This window comes from Schistocerca nitens, chromosome 6, assembly GCF_023898315.1.
Source record: "Schistocerca nitens isolate TAMUIC-IGC-003100 chromosome 6, iqSchNite1.1, whole genome shotgun sequence".
In the NCBI taxonomy this organism is placed as follows: Eukaryota; Metazoa; Arthropoda; class Insecta; order Orthoptera; family Acrididae; genus Schistocerca; species Schistocerca nitens.
The window spans coordinates 361,989,289-362,006,790 of NC_064619.1; the positions used below are offsets into that span (position 1 = coordinate 361,989,289).

The following is a 17,502-nucleotide window of genomic DNA, read 5'->3' on the forward strand; positions in this document are numbered from 1 at the left end:
ATCTGTGGTTTTATTGTCATGGGCGGAAGGGGACGGTACTCAGGCGAATGTTTCCACTTCTTCTACAGTAATTGTGGAAGGCGGATCAAGAGAATTGCGTACCTGTATTAGATACCAGCGTCTGTGGTGCACGCTCTAAGGCAAAAAATGTTCCCTTAGGGACAGATCGTAGCTGCTGTGGTCACTGGATGCATCCGACCGACGTTTGGAAATTTGCGCCCACAGCTAAAAGTCACATGCCCTTTACATGGTCCAATGCAGGCTATTTGCACATACCTCAGTTGGTGCTCAGGCTTGGGTCACGGAGAAAAACGCTGAGCGGAGTTGCTCGATTTTGCGCACGTGCCTGACACTAGCAGAGCTTATGATCTGTCTCAGTGTCAAACATGACATGGGGCCACTGCATACATTCGATAATTCTCCACTGAGTCTCATCTAGAGGATCTGGGAATGGAGTGAAGTGGGAACGATGAACCAGCTTTCCGGCTTGTTGGTGGCCTTCAGCAAGACACAGCTCTTACAGTTGAGTTGATATCGGAGCCTGTTTTCTTTGGCAAGTGCTTCGATCATACACGTTGAAACGACTGCAAAATCCTAGAAAGTAGCTGAGGCTGAGATGTGGCATGGGCTACTTCGCGGACAGTAGCGAGGAACGACTGCCGTGTCTGACGCATATTGTCATCGATTGTAAAGAATACGGATTCCAGTCTATCAAAGTACTAATCCGGGCCTATTCAGAAGCAAACCAGTGTTTGCATGCAGTGAATTGCTCTTATAATAAACGTCGTGGTTTCAGTTGCTAGGAGGGTGCATCCACTATGTCGTTTTCTCCGACAACCTCGGTCGGCTGCCAAACAATTGTATCAGCGGTTCACGGGCAATTATCGGATGAATTTTGGCGCCGTACAGGAAAACATGTAATAGATGATTCCGAACTCTTCCCAATAGTCAAGTTCCTTCTTAACTACGTTGCGTATTACAAATTGTATCAGGCGGACATGGCGTAAAAAGGATTGCGCCCCTGGCTTGACACATATGTATACTATGAAATCACTAGACACCCGAATGCGAGAGCAAAAACTCCCTTAAACTGCTCACGTAACTAATCAAACACTTCGACAAGTAATCAGATTGTGCATGCGAAAATCAAAGAATTAAAATGCATCCATTTGAAATATGTTGGCATCCAACGACAAAAATTTCAGATATCGAACTATTTAGTGTTTTACACATCTTCAGCAACCGTATTTCTATTTATTGAAATAATCCGCAACCAGTTGCACAAAATAAATTTTAATTCTTTTACCTGTTTCAGGCAACTAGTGCGCTTCTTCAGATGTTCATAATTATTGCATTATTTGCGAGTGTAAAAAATAAGACGCATGCAGCATTTTTCTGTGGTCATAGTGCCTGTACAAAAATGATATAAAGAATCCAAACAACAATACCGCGATAGGCGCCTGAAACCGGTAAAGGTAATAAAATTTCTTTTCTGCTCCTGGTTACTGATTATTTCAAAAATTTCCACCTATATTTTTGTACTCAGCTTGTAATGACACCTGGCCTTTTAGTGGTCTCAGTTCACTACTCGCCACTATGGCCTGTACAGCGGCGCTGAGCCCAGGCGATGATATGCCTCCAAGTTGATTGGAGATACTTAAGCACTAGTATCGACTGAGGTTATCATTAACACATAGAATGTAAACGTTCATGGCCGGAAATGTCATGCATATTAAAATATAAAGGGATATAATGCCACGGTCGGATGAGTTTCTTGTTGAAACCCAATGTTTCGTCGCCGTCTGCAGAGAACCTGTTGGTGAGGCGTTGTAGTTTTTCCGAAGGTCTGAAGAGGAGAGGATGGCAGTGAAGGACAACAGTTTCCGAGGCTGACAGATTATTCGATCGCAGAATACTTCACCCTGAAGGAAGTTACCTTGACCTGACTCCGAATTGGACGCTGTCTATTAAATCATGGATTCACACTTTTTTTTTTTTTTGGTCATCAGTCTACTGACTGGTTTGATGCGGCCCGCCACGAATTCCTTTCCTGTGCTAACCTCTTCATCTCGGAGTAGCACTTGCAACCTACGTCCTCAATTATTTGCTTGACGTATTCCAATCTCTGTCTTCCTCTACAGTTTTTGCCCTCTACAGCTGCCTCTAGTACCATGGAAGTCATTCCCTCATGTCTTAGCAGATGTCCTATCCCCTGTCCCTTCTCCTTATCAGTGTTTTCCACATATTCCTTTCCTCTCCGATTCTGCTTAGAACCTCCTCATTCCTTACCTTATCAGTCCACCTAATTTTCAACATTCGTCTATAGGACGACATCTCAAATGCTTCGATTCTCTTCTCTTCCGGTTTTCCCACAGTCCATGTTTCACTACCATACAATACTGTACTCCAGACGTACATCCTCAGAAATTTCTTCCTCAAATTAAGACCGGTATTTGATATTAGTAGACTTCTCTTGGCCAGAAATGCCTTTTTTGCCATAGCGAGTCTGCTTTTGATGTCCTCCTTGCTCCGTCCGTCATTGGTTATTTTACTGCCCAGATAGCGGAATTCCTGAACTTCATTGACTTCGTGACCATCAATCCTGATGTTAAGTTTCTCGCTGTTCTCATTTCTACTACTTCTCATTACCTCATTAGACTGTTCATTCCGTTCAGCAGATCATTTAATTCTTCTTCACTGTCACTCAGGATAGCAATGTCATCAGCGAATCGTATCATTGATATCATTTCACCTTGTATTTTAATTCCACTCCTGAACCTTTCTTTTATTTCCAACATTGCTTCCTCGATGTACAGATTGAAGAGTACGGGCGAAAGGCTACAGCCTTGTCTTACACCCTTCTTAATACGAGCACTTCGTTCTTGATTGTCCACTCTTATTATTCCCTCTTGGTTGTTGTACATTTTGTATATGACCCGTCTCTCCCTATAGCTTACCTCTACTTTTTTCAGAATCTCGAACAGCTTGCACCATTTTATATTGTCGAACGCTTTTTCCAGGTCGACAAATCCCATGAAAGTGTCTTGATTTTTCTTTAGCCTTGCTTCCATTATTAGCCGTAACGTCAGAATTGCCTCTCTCGTGCCTTTACTTTTCCTAAAGCCAAACTGATCGTCACCTAGCGCATTCTCAATTTTCTTTTCCATTCTCCTGTATATTATTCTTGTAAGCAGCTTCGATACATGAGCTGTTAAGCTGATTGTGCGATAATTCTCGCACTTGTCAGCTGTTGCCGTCTTCGGAATTGTGTGGATGATGCTTTTCCGAAAGTCAGATGGTATGTCGCCAGACTCAGATATTCTACACACCAACGTGAATAGGCGTTTTGTTGAACCTTCCCCCAATGATTTTAGAAATTCTGTTGGAATGTTATCGATCCCTTCTACCTTATTTGACCGTAAGTCCTCCAAAGCTCTTTTAAATTCCGATTCTAATACTGGATCCCCTATCTCTTCTAAATCGACTCCTGTTTCCTCTTCTATCATATCAGACAAATCTTCACCCTCATAGAGGCTTTCAATGTATTCTTTCCACCTATCTGCTCTCTCCTCTGCATTTAGCAGTGGAATTCCCGTTGCACTCTTAATGTTACCACCGTTGCTTTTAATGTCACCAAAGGTTGTTTTGACTTTCCTGTATGCTGAGTCTGTCCTTCCGACAATCATATCTTTTTCGATGTCTTCACATTTTTCCTGCAGCCATTTCGTCTTAGCTTCCCTGCACTTCCTATTTATTTCATTCCTCAGCGACTTGTATTTCTGTATTCCTGATTTTCCCGGAACATGTTTGTACTTCCTCCTTTCATCAATCAACTGAAGTATTTCTTCTGTTACCCATGGTTTCTTCGCAGCTACCTTCTTTGTACCTATGTTTTCCTTCCCAACTTCTGTGATGGCCCTTTTTAGAGATGTCCATTCCTCTTCAACTGTACTGCCTACTGCGCTATTCCTTATTGCTGTATCTATAGCGTTAGAGAACTTCAAACGTATCTCGTCATTCCTTAGTACTTCCGTATCCCACTTCTTTGCGTATTGATTCTTCCTGACTAATGTCTTGAACTTCAGCCTACTCTTCATCACTACTATATTGTGATCTGAGTCTATATCTGCTCCTGGGTACGCCTTACAATCCAGTATCTGATTTCGGAATCTCTATCTGACCATGATGTAATCTAATTGAAATCTTCCCGTATCTCCCGGCCTTTTCCAAGTATACCTCCTCCTCTTGTGATTCTTGAACAGGGTATTCGCTATTACTAGCTGAAACTTGTTAAAGAACTCAATTAGTCTTTCTCCTCTTTCATTACTTGTCCCAAGCCCATATTCTCCTGTAACCTTTTCTTCTACTCCTTCCCCTACAACTGCATTACAGTCGCCCATGACTATTAGATTTTCGTTCCCCTTTACATACTGCATTACCCTTTCAATATCCTCATACACTTTCTCTATCTGTTCATCTTCAGCTTGCGACGTCGGCATGTATACCTGAACTATCGTTGTCGGTGTTGGTCTGCTGTCGATTCTGATTAGAACAACCCGGTCACTGAACTGTTCACAGTAACACACCCTCTGCCCTACCTTCCTATTCATAACGAATCTTACACCTGTTATACCATTTTCTGCTGCTGTTGATATTACCCGACACTCATTTGACCAGAAATCTTTGTCTTCCTTCCACTTCACTTCACTGACACCTACTATATCTAGATTGAGCCTTTGCATTTCCCTTTTCGGATTTTCTAGTTTCCCTACCACGTTCAAGCTTCTGACATTCCACGCCCCGACTCGTAGAACGTTATCCTTTCGTTGATTATTCAATCTTTTTCTCATGGTAACCTCCCCCTTAGCAGTCCCCTCCAGGAGATCCGAATGGGGGACTATTCCGGAATCTTTTGCCAATGGAGAGATCATCATGACACTTCTTCAATTACAGGCCACATGTCCTGTGGATACACGTTACGTGTCTTTAATGCAGTGGTTTCCATTGCCTTCTGCAATCCTCATGTCGTTGATCATTGCTGATTCTCCCGCCTTTAGGGGCAATTTCCCACCCCTAGGACAAGAGAGTGCCCTGAACCTCTATCCGCTCCTCCGCCCTCTTTGACAAGGCCGTTGGCAGAATGAGGCTGACTTCTTATGCCGGAAGTCTTCGGCCGCCAATGCTGATTATTTATCAAAATTTAGGCAGTGGCGGGGATCGAACCTGGGACCGAAGACGTTTTGATTATGAATCAAAGACACTACCCCTAGACCACGGGTACATCCCAGTTCGTAGTGCTTGTGCTATACGAATCAATAGGTACCACATTTTTAACATTTTTAGGCTGTGCTTTTTATATTACGACAAAAGAGCTACTGGCAAATTTTAGAGGGGACGTTCCTTCTACTGGAGCTGACAACGAAATATATTTTATCCAAGCTTTTTAAATATTGTACATTTTTTGGACTGCAGCTTATGCTCATAAATTTAATGTATCAGTGTGTGACCAACCAGCCAGATGTATCTGTCGTAGTATTTTTATCTTCTTCGCTATGTGGGCGTGCGATAAGAGTGGGCAGGGGGAGGAGGTGGGAGGGGTATATGTATACATGCAAGAATATATCTACATATAAACATTTCTAAACCAGAATAACAGTTTTTGTTCTGCTACAGGTTTTGTTTCAAGTTGTGGGCACTTTAAGTGCACTTTTCTCATCAAATTTTAGTATGTACACTTAAGAACTAGAAGCTGTGCACTAATACAGATCTAATGTCACTAGTAACTACAGTTAATTCCAAATTCGAAAGCACGTTTGTCAATAATGACAACACTTAGCACGGCAAGCACGTTTAGTATGAACACCAACATACAGCCCGAGTAGAACTCGTGGCAGGAAAGTGCTACTATACACACAAACATCAAATACTCCAGAATATACTGACACTGTAAACAGAAGATGTTCCGAGAACCCCCCAGAAATGATGAATAACAAATAATAAAACAAGGAATTATTGGTGATTACATTTGTACGGCGACCTTCAGCGTCCTAGCGTGCGACTGTAGCCACTACGTCACGCTGAATGCAGCGCAACTTGCGGCACTATCATCATCATCATCGTCATCGTCGTCATCATCAAAAGCAAATAAAGTTTTGCAATCCTTATTTAACAACTATTTCGCCTGTATCATACATAGAAGGTACAAGATCTGTAGCTGGTAGACGTCACACGGTTAAGAAGCTAACTGTGGAGAGAACCATCATACTTATGAGAACCAGTGCTGGAAATTACCGTCAGGAAATCCCTGTGAACGTACGGACTGTATTTTACTCATTTTGTATTTGGATCTTACGTAGTGAAACTGGGTATGCAGATGCGAGGTATGTTGAGTGCGATGATTTGTGAAATACATGTAAATTGAAAACTGTGGGGTTGGGTTCGGTTGTTGGGGGGAAGAGACCGAACAGAGAGGTCATCGGTCTCATCGGATTAGGGAAGCATGGGAGCCGTGCCCTTTCAAAGAAACCATCCTGGCATTTGCCTGGAGCGATTTAGGGAAATCACGGAAAACCTAAATCAGGATGGTTGGACGCGGAATTGAAACATCGTCCTCCCCAATTCGAGCCCAGTGTGCTAACCACTGCGCCACCTCGCTCGGTTTTAAAAGTGTGGTGTGCACTGTTACTGAAGGCGCTAGTGACACTGATTTTACTACAAATACGGAACCTGCACTCACAAACACGACGAGAGTGAACCCCATTCAAATATAAAGGATCAGATATTCTAAATTGGATGCCTAGTAGCTAAAATTACTTTTTCATTGAAACATCATCTCCAATCCTACATTTATCACAAACTGTCTTCACTGCATTGACGCTGCTGCAGGTGAACGCTTGCAAGCCATCACAATGAGGACATATCCAATCTACAGGTCGGGGGTGGATGACCTCTATTGAGGGTTTTGGTGCTGGGCTGGTGGTGGTGAGAAAGGCCTGGAATACACCACACTAGGTGGGGTTGCAGTGGTGTGGTGGGTGGACACCAGGTGGCTATCTGGCGTCCCATCATATAAACAGCAGTGTAATGTGTGTGTTAATGTATGTGTTAATTTCGTGTCAAAGTACAACTGGCTCTGAAGATGCAATTTGGATTTAGGCAATGAAGTGTAATTAGCTCAGCAAAGGTCGTTGTTATGGCAACACAAACTGACATGAACACACACTGTGACAAGCATCTGTGGGCCCATCAAGGACAGTGGCATCTCACAGTGGTGACGTGTCCACACACAAATGACACTGGACAGCAACAGTATTTGCCCTCACAGGCAGTTATCAGCAACAGAGTTTGCTCACACAGGTGATGACAGCTGGCTACAGAGCTAGATGGCCTATGTGAGGAGCATGGACCACTGAGTAGGTACCCAGCAGTGGTCAGAAGCTAGCCAGAAAGTGGCCTGCCAATTGGTAGGCACTAATTTAGCAGCTATCAGACTTAGCACGGAAAGCAGACCAATAGTTAAGACAGTCTTCCAGTAACAGCTTGTTGATCCATTTAAACATGTGGGCTGGTGTTGATCTCACCTTGTAACAGCTCGCTGCTGGCGCTGACTGAATGATGCCTATCTAAAATAGTCGGTAATATGCCGACCTCTTCTGCTATTAATATTTTCTCCATGTCTGGATGCTGCTGCCGATTCCCCAACTGATGTTCGACTGATGAAAAGCCACTCCAGTTGCTTTTTTAGAACTTTATTAAGTTCATCCAACTGGTTTCAGCCTTTATATTGGGCCAGTATCATATGCTCTGAAAGTTATGCTGTAGAGATGCAACATCAAATGATGATAAATACTAACATCAATAAGGAACCCCAAACCTGGGTCTCCTTCCATTAAATGGGACACCAAAACGGTTATTAACAGCCTGCGAACAGTAGTCTGCAGCTGTGGTCTAATCCATTTGTGACTAGTGACGGTTTAACGAAAATGTGCACTTAGAGATTATGTTATTTTACGATGTTTGAATACATGTGCTCGCACTGTGTAACGTCGTCATGAGTGTATTTAACAGTATTGACAACCCGATTGTAGGCGCTACAGTCTGGAACTGTGCGACTGCTACGCTCGCAGGTTCGAATCCTGCCTCGGGCATGGATGTGTGTTATGTCCTTAGGTCAGTTATTTTTAAGTAGTTCTATGTTCTAGGGGACTGATGACCTTAGAAGTTAAGTCCCATAGTGCTCAGAGCCATTTGACCCATTTGAGTATTGACAACCACATACAAATGTGTCAGCTTACATTACGTTGACATGGCTTAAAGCCATGATATGTAAGTAACATGGCTACATAGTTAAAATGTCTTGTATAATCGGTACAACGTCGAGATTCGTAATGAATCTGTAAAGTAATTTTTTAAATATTCTGTATTTTTCAGCAGCACTTGATAATGGCCTAAGGCCGAAATTGAAGTAGTGTAATAAAAACTTATAACAGTCACTGGCGTAAAGATGATGTCCTTCAAAAATATTTGATGACTGTGAATCCCAGCTACAACAAGTTCATACCTTCACTGCAGCTCTCAGAACCCCACTTCCCTGAAAGTAAATAGTGAAAATGTAAATGAAATATGCCCTCAATCATGGAAACCTAATGTGGCTGGCGTCGAAGAAAGAACATTTGATTAAGGCAGAGAGCGATAGAAAAGGAAACAGAAGTCTGACAAAAGTAAGTGGAAGTAAGATGAGCTAAAGGCCCTTGTGGTTCCTATCCAGATATACCCAAGAAAGGAGCCCCCTGGGGAAAAGTAAACTTTGTGTGGACCAAGCTGACCATTCTGGCATGGGTAATCCCACCACCTGCCAGCATAGCTCATTGGATCACTGAGACACACAAACCTCCCACAAACGTTAAGATAATAGATCCTCAGCCTGTGGACGCAATGGCCTAGTTTTTAGTTGATGAATATCTAACAAGTAACATAGCTGCTGCTTAAATTCCAATCTATAACTATTGTCTCAGGTTATTTACAAAATGGCTCAAATGGCTCTGAGCACTATGGGACTCAACTGCTGAGGTCATTAGTCCCCTAGAACTTAGAACTAGTTAAACCTAACTAACCTAAAGACATCAGGTTATTTACCATCACTTACACTACTGTGTGTACATGTTAATGTGGAATGGTGTACATTGCAGTACATAGTGAGAAATGGTCTATAAAAGAATTTACTAGTTTTTCGCTAATGTCAGGCTGAAAGATCCGAAGATACTTATTCCTATCAGCTCGAAGAGTTAAGAAGCCCTTGGCAATCCCTGTAGGGGCATTTGTTGGTGACCTAAATGTGCATGTTGCATACATTCCACATGGTTCATTAAATACTGATCCCCATCTTGTTTCCATGTACTTCACCAATAATGCTCATCTACTCTTTGATCTGACGTCCTACGCCCCCCCCCCAAAAAAAAAACCACCCCATTCCCAGATTACAGTTTATCATGTCAAAATACTTTCCATCAGGAAAGTGGAATGCGCTCTACTACTGTGATATAACTTTCAAAATGGTAAACAGCCGTAATCAGTCGTCATTTCCGTTCTAGTTTTATTAGAGTAGATCTAGAGTTCAGCTAGCTAGTAACTAGCCATTATCATTGCTAAAAATACAAGAAGTACATAGTCAGTACTGTGGTCTGACTTTGAACTTCTCGTATTTTTAACAATGACAATGGCTAGGTACTAGCCGAAATCTGAAGCTGCTCTGATAAAGGTAGAACAGAAGCGACGACTGATTGCTGCTCTTTACCCTTTTAAGAGTTTGACGTGTGCTTTCTTTAATACCCGTTCCTATGGTACAGCAGGCTTTACGATCTGTAGCCCTTACCTTGCAAAAGAGACCATTGGTAATGGAAAACTGCTGTTGTGTTGTGAACAGCTTGACATCTGTATCAGCAGCTTCCTCTGCCTGCCACTCAATAAGGCTACGGCACAGTGATCATATTAACGCCAGTCTTTCTGAGAGGCCCATCTGCTTTACCGTGTTCCTTTTACCCAGTCTGTGAATCACTTCAACGAAAAACCCCCACCATGTATGGCTACCCAATGACTCATTCAAATCCAGGAACCATTATAATGCTGCATTACCCTTCAATAACTTAAATTTCTTGGCATATAGCTAATAATTGAAGTATGTGATGCTGAATAATAGGTTTAATGAGTGGAGCAATTATTCTCAATATTGTTCAAAACTATGATGTGTAGGTCACTCGACGCTTGATGTTCTTTGCTTCTTGACTTACAACACAATCCGTCGCCTGGTTTCTGATATATAGCTAATTGTTTGTGAGTGCATCCTGCAAAAGTGGCTTGACATTCTGCTGTCCATTGGAACTTCATACTATTCTTCAACAAATGTGTAAGTGGTTGGGCAAGACCTGCGAACCCAATCACAAATTTCCTACAATGACTAGCTAATCCTAAAAAGAATTCACTCTTTTCTGCTCTCTGATGCAGGGAAACTTCGCGCGGTGTAATCACATGCCCATAAGTTCAAAAATTGTTCAAATGGCTCTGAGCACTATGCGACTTAACTTCTGAGATCATCAGTCGCCTAGAACTTAGAACTAATTAAACCTAACAAACCTAAGGACAGCACACACATCCATGCCCGAGGCAGGATTCGAACCTGCGACCGTAGCGGTAGCTCGGTTTCATACTGTAGCGCCTAGAACCGCATAGCCACTCCGGCCGGCCTGCCCATAAGTGCTTAAGAGCAGGTGCAGGGAACATAACCTCTTAAAGACTTCTTCTAACTGCTGCAAGTGTTCATCTATGTCTGTTGAAAATACGATATCAGTAAGGAACACACTGCAGTGTGGCAGTTTCAGAACTCTTAACCCTTGCTCGAGCAACCGCTGAAAGGTGACAAGTACTTTTATTCAACTAAATGTCATTCACCGTTACTGGTAGTGACACCAAGGGACTGTAAATGAAGTCTTTGGTTGGCCCTCTAGCAGTATTTGCAATTGATAGTATACACTATCAGGTCTATTGCGAAAAATATTTACACCTTCCCGAGTTATCTAGGGTATCTGTAATTTTCTGTACCAGATATGCATCCATAATGGTTCTGCTATTCCAAAAGGAGGATACGCAACAGAATCTAGACTTTATTGTACCGCTGCCAGCTTGAACCTTCACGGGGAACTGAAATAATAATAAAGAAGAAAAGAGACAGTTTTTCTAAAGGTACTTGATAAGGGTCTACAACCTAAATGGTGCAATCATACAATGAATAAAGGAACATGACAGCTGCAGGAGGCACTCAGTCATTGGCACTTACATACTTTATCTTAAATATACAAGAGTCGCCTGTATCACAACTGTTCAGCAGGTTTTCCGAGAGTCATTAAGGGTGTGACACCTAAAACTTATCTAGTTTTAACTTTTCGAAATGACGGCCACAGAAAGCTTATCGGTTTTAACTTCTCAGAATGATGTGGCACCGAAATTAGGAGACATATTGGTCTACAGTTAAGGCTACGACAGAGCCTTACTCTGTTAGGATGCTGTCAGGGAATTAAACCTGACATCATTGAATTGCTACGTACACTGACGGCGCTAAGATAGACGTAGGTACACCACTGCAGAAACCACAGAAAGCGCTATTAAGCTCCAATGGCTTTGGTCTTGCATACGTGGTAGGTAGATAAAATATCCTCAACCCAGTTTGGCGAACGTTTTTTTCTTATCTGTTCAGTCGTCGTTCTTCTTTATCATCTACTTCAGTGTTTGCTATGATGATGGAATCTACGTGGTTATGTTTCTCGAGCAAACATGCACAAAGTATATGGCAGACGCGTACAATATATTGCTCTACCTCTGGGATAGAGCGTTCACTCGAGTACCTGGGGTAGTGCTTCTTGTTGTTATTAGCGTCTGAATTTTAGCTCAGGTGAAGTACTGCCATAATAAACTGTTCTGCAGAGTTTGTAGAAGAAACGCAGAAAATGTTTAGAATATTGATTTCTTACGGTGGGGCGCCATAGCCACAATAAACAGCAACGAAGGCAACCACATTGGCGCAAATGCAGTTCAGCTAGAATAAATATTTTTCTTTCATTCAATACCAACGCAGTATCCGTGATTAAGAACTGCCCTTTTAACACAACAAAGCAGAAAATATAAAATCAGTTAAGTAGCTGTAGCACAGCGACATAAGTATAGTGAAGGATCATGCAGGGATTATAAATTCTTACATTAGGTGTGAGACCATGATTACATCGTAAGCACACAATTACGTCATAGGCAGTTCATCATAAGTAGTTTGTATACAGGTTATTGTTGTTCCTTTCCCCTGATCTCATATTGGTGGTTCTTGGGCTGTTATTGGTGCAAACGTCTCGTTATAGCCAAACAGATTTAAATTCATAAATGTGGGGGAATTTAATTAAAAAGATAAAAAAATTTGTTGGTTTTATATTATAAATTTATATTATATGGGGATCTCTCACATCGGTAGGATAGATCAATATCAGGCCTGTTTTCGTTATTATTTATTTGTGAACTGGAGTCAGTTGAAGGGTTTCTTCATACAGATTATGGAGTAGATGTAGGTGGGGCATTATTGGGTTGCAGCGACAGTGACGTGGCAGAATAGGAGCATTCGAAACTAAAGAGAAAAACTGAAGTGGAATAGAGTTTTCGATTAACATAAACTGCTAGGAGGTGTGTACAGTGAGGGAGGTGGAGTGAGAATTTAATGAGACGATAAACGGTACACATGGGTAAAGGTGAAGGGACGTGGAACGCAAACCAAAGTGCTTGACGTTCAAGAAATTGGAGGACGTAATATAAGTTTAGTAGACTGGGTACTGAGGCAATTGCGACTCTACACTGGTGACTCAAGTTCATTAGAAAGAGTTCATGAAAGATTTCGATTTTTCTTGTTGGGCATCTGACCAACAGGATTAACAGCGACTGCTCAGATCGCTATGGAACTTTATAGCACTGTGGTGCCAGGCTGTTTTTGGTCCTTGGCATACGTTCTTGCACTGTGATAAATCTGATAAAAATCGATCGACTAAGTTACAGCGTAGTAAGAGTTTAAGACCGGCATTTTTGCGGAAAAGTCTCGTGTTGAGGTCTGACGCAAAGCATTTGTGGTACAGTTTACTTTATCTATAAAAATATTCATATTACTATAGTCGCCTTCGAAGTATATCTCACTTGACTTACTGACGTATACGTTTGTTCTGTAGACTGATCGAAATATTTCTGCTTGTCGTTTGTTGTAAAGCTGCAAAAAAGTTCCACTATATTTGCTACCTGTAAACTGTTCCACACAAAAGATCGATTTTGATGAAACACGTCAGCGAATTGTCGAGCATTATTAAGTCCCGACAAAATATTTCCTTCATAATGTGAGTAGTTTCGTTTCTGTGTTCAGAAGAGCACACTATAACCTCTGTGATGTATCTGTCCAGTGAATGGTTGGTTCAGCCAAGGTACTGAAATTCGTTAACGTGTTTGTCAAAAGACATAGCGCCAGAAACAGTAGTGAAGTTCGAGAATCTGTCATCATAGAAGCTCTTACGTGTTTAAAAACTATATACGTACTGTTTAATGGAGTGTAATGGCTGTAGCAACGATGCATTATGAAAATCAGATTGCTAATAACACGTAGAGAGTATGCTCACCTCTGCATCAGAATCTTTTGGAATGTATGGAGATAGTTTATTGTCGAACATAAATCTTACTGGATTCGTTCTAATATCCATGATCTATATTGAGGAATCTGGCACCATGCTCGGTGAAATGACGCATTACTATTGTTGGTAGGAGGATAACACGTTTTTGGAAATGAAAATGTTGCAGGACATAGGACATTAGTAGAGATTTTAATGTTATTTAATTTTGAACTTAGCACTAAAACCCAAACTCAAAAAAACCACGGTCAGCTTCAATATAGTATGAAGGTGGAGGTAATAGGTAATATTTTGAATGGACTTGGTTTGAACATTCTTCTTTAGCGGATTCACACATACTTACAGACTAAGAATGTAATGTGTGCAGCGCTGTAAATAACAAACACCATAGTGCTGTAAGTAATCATGTATACAGAACAAAGTATCTGCAATTCAAAAAGTACCCATAGACAGAGTGCTAGTTCGTTGGACAATAGGATCTGGGATGTGTCTGTAAGGGAATGTAGTAATCGCACATCACGGGAAATGGAACTGTTTCTCAATGGAGCCTATAACTAAAATTAGAACTGTCGCACAGTAGTTGTTAATCAGGTATAAAGTGCAGCAGACGTTTCTCCGACGGGTTATTGACTGTGTGAACAGTTAAACAACGAATTCCAATGGAGCATTTAATGTTGAAGTTTTACATATTTGTGGGCATCTTATACAGGGTTTTTCGCAGTATATGTTACAAATGTGTAGAGGTTGAGATGGGACTTAGTAGATCAAGTTTTACATGGGAACCCTTGTCCGGAAATTCATACAACGACGCTGCAGAGCGTCGGAGTTATAGGCTCTAGCGCCTGTAAATGTATATATACACAGGAGGATTCCGTGATGGTGATGAAAACTTTCTAGGATGACGAAGAAAGATAAATGTATCAATTTGAGGTAAGGTCCCTGTACTGGAAAGAAACGCGTTGAAAGTTACAAGCGTAAATCGTTCTGATTCCTCTGAAGGTACAGTGCATGAGTTGGTACTATTGCTGCTAAGAGTGTAAGGTAGGCAAGATTCAGAAGTGGTAGTATGAAACAAAACAAGAAAAAGTCCAGTAAACATGGGCCCTAAAATGCATACCTTAAGAGGTATGACCACTTGTTCACATTAGCGAAGATGAATAAGTGCTCAAATCTCCTCAGGTACATATTTTAGAGCCCTTGTTTCCTGGACAGATTTTCCTTTCCTGGACAGATTTTCCTTTCCATACTATCACATCTGAAAGGTTCCTACTCTGAAACCTTACCAAAAACAATACAACTTCATGTAATCCACTGTCAGAGGTATCAGTTATCAGTATGTAACATGAATTGTGAAACACCCTGTAGGATATTAGGTCAGTTAGCAGTACAGTCCCATCTATATGATTTGACAAGCACGTCTGATTTGGCACTTTCATGTTTGAATAAGAACAACAAAGTGTAATGGTTAATTAAATGCCAAGGTAATGATAAGTTGTTATTTACGACCTCCAATGAAAGCAGAAACAGCTGTTTTTATTACTTCAAGAATGTAACTTACTCGTAGATATAAAATCGATCTATAGACGTCTTCATAAATATTTATATCGCACAGTTGCATTTTCTATATTTCTACCACAGAAATCTAATCATACTCATTCACATTATACAATTAGAAAATAGATAGCTGACTATAGCATCTCGATACTTCTCTTATGGCTGATAGAGTTGGAAGGCTTTCCAAAGTAGCTGCCACAAGCAAATCAATTTATTCTTATATGTCTGATCTGAGCTAGAAGTTGTATGAAATACGTGACACTTAAGTCATGTAAGAAACATACGGCAAATTACATCAAAGTAATTATTTATGAAAATGGTTTATGAAAGATGTGTACCACATCACTTAATTGCTGAACAACTTATCAAGCTGATTTTTTTAATGCTATTGTTATGGTGGTTGAGAGGTAACACGTCATGTGAAAAATGACATCAAAGAACTGAGTGGTATACGATGGTCAGGGAAAAGAAAGGGAGTGCGAGCAACGGCTTTTTGATCAAGAAAGCTTTTGACCGTTGATTTCTGTTGTGTACCGTGATAGGTACAAAATAATATCTAGTGAATACCACATCTGTGTTTTGTTCCAACTGCGTATACAGCAACAGTCTGTAGGAGTAACTGCGTGAAACAAGTATGTGGCAAAGTGGCGGATTGCTTTACAAAGACATATTTCTATATAACAATGGAAAGTACTTTGACACTGTGAAGGCTGACGGATTTGAAAGACAACTTGTTGAATCTTATGTTGTCTTCACGATATTGGGTGCCTTCTGACGTCCACCTACACTCGAATCTTTAGATTTTTTCTAGTCCAGTGCTGAGTGTAAGGTAGCAAGGCAGGTGTAGATAACAGACTTTCCGAATCACAATTCAGCGTTGGAATCTCGTCTTGGGACAAATATATGAAAAGAAGATGGCAAAAGAAATTTAACCTAAAAAAATGTTTCCCACTTCCAATTAAAAGCATTTACTCTTTTCTGATGTGAGTAATGCTGTTTCATACAATAAGTCAGACTTAATTATTTTTGTCTGATGTAGGTGAGAGGAAAATTTTTCGCAGGTGGAACTCCATTGTTCATACATACGAGAACTATATCATCAAGAGTGATGTAAATAACTTTGTGTTTCCTGATGACAATCGGCTGATTGACACAGATAATTAATACAGGGTTATTTTATTAGCTGCTCTCTATTAGTCGTTCATTAGAGGATAGCTGAAGTCATTCCTATGTATTTTTCTGGCTGCCAGTAACTTTCGTACCAATTCACTAATTAAGGTACAACGTTAGATGCAAGGAAAAAAACATACCGCGTGTGCCTTGTGGTCCTCGACCTGGACTGCGGCCGCAGATACGGCGCTAGCAGCGACAGACACCTGCGAACCCGCGCCAGACGTGGCCATGCTGTGCAGGCGGAGGCGGCGCTGGCGCACAGTCCATAGCGGGCGCTGGCCCTCGTGCTGCGCGCGTCGCGGCGCCCCCTGCGCTACTGGAGCGCCTAGAGTAGCGTCACGACGCCGGCCGCCGGCCGCTAGCCGCGCGCCACTGCGCCTGCCCCTAGCACGACGCAGCACGCAACCCGCGGCACGCACGCTCACCAGGTAGCACACACAGCAAGGGGCCTCGTGTCGGCAGATTTGCAGACGGAACGTTCGCGGCGTTTTGTTCCCTAATGGCATACTTAGCGTCACAGTTACAGTAACGAAGATATAATCATTCTGCACCATACATACGTATATCGCCCATTCAAATCTGTACATAAAAGCAGCTTTAGCAATTGTTGAGCCTATGTTTTTGGATCATTCTTCTGATTTATCTACATCTACATCTACATGGGTACTCTACCATTCAGAGCGTGGGGGAAAAACGAACGCTTAAATCCTTTTGTGCCAGCTCTGATGTTTCCTATTTTACTGCGATGACCATTTCTTCCTATGTATGCGGGCACTAATGAAATATTTTCGCATTCGGGGAAAGTCGATGGTTGAAATTTTGTTAAAAGATCATATCGCAACGAAAAACACTTTTATTCAATGATTTTTACCACAATTCGCTAATCATATCCGTGATACCCTCTACTAGGGGAGATAATACAGAAAGAGCCGCCCTTCTTTGATCTTTTTAGATGTCCTCTATCTATTCTAGCATAGCTCTCAGCAATACTCAGGAAGAGAACGGAAAAGCGAAGTGCAGGCACTCTCTTTAGCAGACCTGTTGCATCTCCTAATAATTATTGCATTAAAACACGGTCTTT

General features: G+C 41.5%; 1 protein-coding gene across 1 annotated transcript in view; it reads right to left on the reverse strand.

The window, feature by feature from the left end:
- Positions 1 to 16,715, reverse strand: part of LOC126262905 (uncharacterized) — a 318,098-nt gene extending 301,383 nt beyond the window's left edge. The window contains exon 1 of the mRNA XM_049959809.1: positions 16,559 to 16,715. Coding sequence (XP_049815766.1) covers positions 16,559 to 16,651 — 93 coding nt within the window. The 5' untranslated portion in view covers positions 16,652 to 16,715. The remainder of the gene's footprint in view (positions 1 to 16,558) is intronic.
- Between the last annotated feature and the right edge of the window lie 787 nt (positions 16,716 to 17,502).